Source organism: Cryptomeria japonica, chromosome 11, assembly GCF_030272615.1.
Source record: "Cryptomeria japonica chromosome 11, Sugi_1.0, whole genome shotgun sequence".
Lineage (NCBI taxonomy): Eukaryota > Viridiplantae > Streptophyta > Pinopsida > Cupressales > Cupressaceae > Cryptomeria > Cryptomeria japonica.
Window position 1 is genome coordinate 183,414,401 of NC_081415.1, and position 5,936 is coordinate 183,420,336.

At 35.2% G+C, this 5,936-nt stretch overlaps 1 protein-coding gene across 1 annotated transcript; it reads left to right on the forward strand.

Annotated features, from left to right (window-relative positions):
* The first annotated feature begins 3,479 nt into the window (after positions 1-3,479).
* On the forward strand, positions 3,480-5,212 carry LOC131031377 (uncharacterized). Its single transcript, XM_057962480.2, has 2 exons — positions 3,480-4,222; positions 4,319-5,212. Exons 1-2 carry the CDS (start codon positions 3,790-3,792, stop codon positions 4,753-4,755), a joined length of 870 nt encoding a protein of 289 aa, XP_057818463.1. The 5' UTR covers positions 3,480-3,789; the 3' UTR covers positions 4,756-5,212.
* Positions 5,213-5,936: the final 724 nt, after the last annotated feature.

Here is a 5,936-nt window from a genome sequence, read left to right on the forward strand (position 1 = left end):
GCTACTCTATTTACCCTATGTGCTAAACTGATCCTATGCGCTAATCTTCTCCCCCCATGCGCCACCTGAACCTACTCTATGCGCTAAACCTAGCCTACGCGCTAATCTACACCTCCCAGGCACTACCCGTTTAACCCTATGCGCTAGGTTAGCCCTATGTGCTAAAACCCCTTACCCATGCGAACCCCTGCGACCCCTATGCGCTAGGTCTACCCTATGCGCTAACCTGTTCACCTGACGCGCTACCCGACTGTCGCCATGCGCTATTCCACATCTATGCGCTAACTTATTTTTTCTATGCGCTATCATATTTATTTCGGACGCGACCCCTAATATTCGACTAGATGCGCTACTTTAAACTTCGTATGCACTACTATTTGCCCTAGACGCGCTAAACCGTTAAACTCGAACTTTGAAAATCACAAAGCGACTAAAAATGACCAAATGAAAAGTCAAAAGAGGGTCAAACACGTTGACTTACTGGTGGTCCATACGCTACAGGTCTCCAGTACCTCCGAATGCGCTCGAAACAGTGTTTATGATAAGGAATAGGCATTTTCTCTGCAGACCAAATTCTCTTTCTCCAAAGTCAACAAGGCACAAATGAATCTAATTCAAGCCCTTTTCCCCTTTTATAGGAGGAAAATGAGATTAGTGTTAGCCAACTGGACCTGTAATATGGTCGCGGTCTCCCCTATACCATAACACTTGTAACTTATCGGGAGATGAATCAATTTTCCCACATTTCACATGCACGAAATCATACACATCATACGAACCTCATCAAATTAAAATAAAAAATTTTCAACAACATTGATTCATCTCCCAAGGGGGCATCACCATCGAATATCGAATCTGGGGCATCACACATCAAATCAAATTCGAGGCACAACTTACAAATCACAAGAGCGACACAACAAAAATTGCATTTGATCATAAAATCACAAAAACACATCATTTTCTTTGAAATAACATGTGCACACACGTCACTTCAAAGAGGGGCAAAATGTAGACGTATAAAAATGACCATATTCCTAAATGAATATTTTATGTTCATTTCTCTATTTAATTAAATCCAATTTAATTAAATTACCCGCATTCCTCTATTTTATTAAGTAAATTACTCAATTTATTTAAATAAAATTCACTATACCATTTAATGAATAAATCATTTCATTCAATTAAATCCCCCCTAGCCACTTTTAATTAAATTCAAATTTAATTAAATGGTTATTCTAAACTGAATAAATCTAATTTATTTAATTTTCCCAAATTGCAACCAAATTGAATTAAATTACTTTATTTCAATTAAATCCTATTATCCCTCCATCCACTTGCAAAATCTAAAACCCCTTTCTAATCCCTTCTAGAATCTTCTAATCGCTTCTAATTAGCCTAACCCATCAGAATAAACTTTGTCACATTCCTAAGCAAATGAGAGGTCACTTCTCAAACCTCCAAGTCTTTGATAACCATTAAAGGCTTTCAACCTTCAACCACTTAATTCCTTAAAGTCTTTGATAGCCATTAAAGGCTTCCAACCTTCAACCACTTAATCCCCCAAAGTCTTCAATAACCATTAATGGTTAACTCAAACCCTCTTACATGGTGAAAACATTTGTTTTAACTCAACCTTCACCCAACCCAAGGGTCTCATCAGGACTTTAATGCTTTGACCATGATTATCTCTTAATCATTTGCACAAAGGTTTATCCTTGGATTAACTCTTAATCCAGTGGGTAATCCTAATTCAGGCTTGACCCTTACCTTTTAGATAACCATGAGGTCTCCTCAGGCATTTAATGCCTCCAACCCCTTCTCTCAACCCAACCCTATGTTGACACTTGTCACCATTTCATTGGTGCAAATTGTGCACATGGATCCCCAACTTTCAAGCTTGGCCCTTGATTAAACCTTTCAATCCTGGCCATCCATTGCCCTATTTTTGCTAGAAATAGAGCTCTCATTCCTCCATTTTAATCATCCTTCAAATTTGTATTATCACACTTATGTTCAAATACATTCAAGCTCATATATCATTTTTATGCTCATCATTTAGCCTCTTTTTAGAATAGAAATTAGTCTAAATATGCATGTTTAGGATGATTTCTTTATCATTTAGCTAAATCATAGACTAATATATATCATGTTAGGATAGTATTTATACTAATCTTGTCATCTTATCATATAGTTTATTGCATTTTTAGATCATGTATAGCTTAGAATGCATCTCATACTAAAACTATCAAAGCATCCCTCGTTCTTGCATTTGCCATCCCTAAACCATTTTGCTCAGTAATCTGAGAGCAAAAACATTGATTTGAGGGACATTGTGAGATAGAGAACCATGGGACCCACCTTGGGAAGTTGAGTAATACGTCGTTACTCCATAACTTGCACCAAGAAGTCTTGTGTGTGTGTGTGGACTAGTGTATTCAACAATATTTTCACATATTAAGTTTTATCAGCCCACTTTTCCCGCATACAAGAATTATTTTTATTTTATTTTATTTTTAAATTAAAAAATTAAATAAATATGTAAAGTATATTTCACTTAAAATATATTTTAATAAAAAATAATTATAAATCTTAATTAAAATAAAAAATATTAAATACTTTAAGTTTTGTTTAAATAAAATTTATAAAGTCCTTCTTATTTAAAATATGTTTTAATTAAAAACTAATTTTAATAAAAAACAAAAACATTGCAGATACATATTAATCATGTACGTGTTAATATTATTTTAGTTTTAGGTAATATATATTAAGGGCCCACCGCACCATTCGGTGAAATGGACGATCAAAGAAAAGAAATTTATATGTAGGAAATCCATGGAATTTTATGCTGGTTGCTATACTTTATTTTTTGAGGAATCATTTTTGCTTAGTGGTTTTGTTTAATTGTGTGACTTCTTAAGATTTTTTATATTTTCAGGTATTGTCGTAAGAACAATATGCTTATTGCTAGGGTTAGTTGGTTCGTGGTTTTGTTTAATTGTTTTGTTTTTTAAGACTCTTTTTATTTCCAGGTACCGTCGTAAGAACAATATGCTTATTAGTAGGGTTAGTTGGTTCGTGGTTTTGTTTAATTGTTTGGGTTTTGAAAACTTTTTTATTTCCAGGTACTGTTGCAAGAAGAGTATGCTTATTACTAGGGTGGGTTGGTTTAGTGTAGATATATGTTTTTCAGATTTGATTGCCATCAATCTTGTGATAATGCTGTCTTTGACACTTGCTTTGTACTAGTAGTCAGCCCCCTAGTTTTGACTGCTTTTTTATCAAAAACAAATATCAATAAATAATTTTCAAAATGATATTTTTGATGTTTCTAATAATAATTTAATAGACATGTGAAACTAATTTTACTAAAATTATAAAATAACAAAAATATTAAAAAAATAATTAAAAATTTCATATTACTCGTAGAACTTTCTCGAACAATTAGTATCATATTTGTCTATAGGTATGAGTCTTCGCCTGCTATAGCTAGCATGAACCTCTTGTGAGGGGCGGCCCATAGAATTTTCTTGGTCTGGTAGGCGGAATAAATACTTTTGACCGCAGGCCTTCTAAAGAGAAAATGCTTTCCTATTGTCATATTTTCCCTTGGATAATAAATTATTTGCCAGTTTACCTGCTGAATGAATCGTAGGTGATCTCACACTGACCCAACCTTGGAGGTCAATTAATGTGCATTAAAACTAGAACATAAGAAATGTACTGCAGGTGTGTAGAGCCTTAAAAACTTTCTGCACTGACCCCGTAACAAGATTAAACAGAATTTACACCATGGGTTTTTGGGGATTGAGCCTAGCAGGAGCTGGATTCATTTGCATTGGGATATGGCAGGCCTTCTCAACAGCCAAGATCTATCTCAACGGATCACGGTCATCGCTTCAATCATCCTCAATCTACAGGAAAAGACCTTATTATACTGCCGAGCTCGCATTCATAGCAGGCCTTGCAACTTTATTCATTGTCAATGGAGTCTTAACTTCAATCCGAGGACTGGAAAACGGAGATCATCTTGGACTTGCAATACAACTGGAAAAATCAGGTGTGGCATCGATTTTTTTACTGTATTCAATTGTCTCTATCGTTTCGGAGTGTACCCAGTTGCTTCCTTTGCCTTGGGAGGCCTGTAATTTGATTGCTCTTTTGGCATTTGGGGAGGAATTCCTCGTTTTTTACCTTCAAAAGGAGGGCTCAACAGGACTTGAAAGTAGGTATTTCAGTTTAATTTTATTGCCCATTTGTGTTTGTATTTTATGTAAGGCCCTGGAGATCCCATACCCAAATTCTTTTTTGCCTCCTTTAGGCTTCAGTATGGGGCTAATTCTTCAGGGGACTTGGTTCATTCAGATGGGTATTTCATTTTTCACTGGATGGATTGTACATGGATGTAAAATATCTGAAAAGGTGGGAGGGGACTATACTATCCATTGTGACAGTCATGCTCATGGTCATAGAGGCAAGGCCATTGCAACCCTTCAATTCAACTGTCATCTGGCTCTACTGTTGATCAGTCTGCTGACTGCCTATTCATATCTCAGCACAAAGTATGTGAAATCTGATGCAATGAATTACAAACCATTGGGCGAACACTCAGAGGAATTGCAAGATTTAGATGTTTCGAATGTTGAAATTGGATCTCGGTTTGCATTGGAGTCTGATGACGACGAAACCGATGAAGCTCCGCTGCATAATCATAAAACCATGTCTGAGATTAATGGTATTGATCAAGTTTCAGTTTGAAATACTATGAACTTTAGTTTAGGCTGGAAATGATCTCCTCCTTACCCTTTTCAGTATTATTACCTTCGTTGGTGTTCGTGTGGATATGAAGCAGCTGACATGTTGTAGACGTCTTTCAGTTAGTTCAGGTCACTTGTAGGGATTTATCAATTAGGTTCAGGAAGGTGCTAATTTTGGAAGGCTATGGAGTTGTTACTGCCTATTATCGACCTCCACAATTATTTGTCTGTGGTTTCTAAACTTTTGAGAGATTATCGAAATAGCTTACAGAAGATCTTGGGTCTCTAGTTCACAAGCAGTTGCTTGTTAGGGCCATTCACAAGGAGTGTGTTTGTAAATATGATCTGCATATCCTTCTAGGATACAGGGCACTTTATTAACAACTTCTATGCGTTTGAATATTTTATTGGTCACAAGACCCTGATTTTTTTAAAAAAATTATGCACTATTCATTACATTGAGAAGATTATTTGTCTGCATACCCTTAAACCCCTAAATGCTTACTTTCACCAGATTGGAAGAGGATTTGATACATTTTTTGTTTTCACACTCACGGTTTGTGCAACTGTCATTTCAGATTGACACACCTGTTTGTAATTTGGTATATACAACTAAGATTTGGATTGCCTACATTTCGTTAACATTACTCTTTTAGTATAGGAGTTATGTAAAAAAAATTCTATGGCACATATAGTAGATCAAAGCTCTAAAGTGTTAAGAGTTTAATTAGACTGCCATTTAAGCTTGGGATACTTTCTTTTTTATGTCCATGGAATCTTAAGTTGACATGTTCAGTCATACAATGGCACTATCAAGAGGATTGATTTTGTTTTGAAATTGTTTGTATCAAGTAGCAAATCGCGAGTTTTGAAAAAGAAGTATTTAAATGGATTTTAACCATGAAAGTGTTTAAGCAACTATTTATATCATGATTGTTGAATGACAGCGTGGACTTTTGCAGCAATAACATCAAACTAACTGTACAGATTTTATTGTGTTTATCTATTAAATACTGTAATGCAAATGCAGAAAGTATATAAAATCAGCAAACTATAAATGTGCAACACATAACACCATATGTAGGTGGAGAAATCCTTTCAAGAAAAACTCCACCAGCAAATATGGCACAAATATTTATTAATCTTTAACGAACAATTACATTAATGCAATAAACTTCCTCT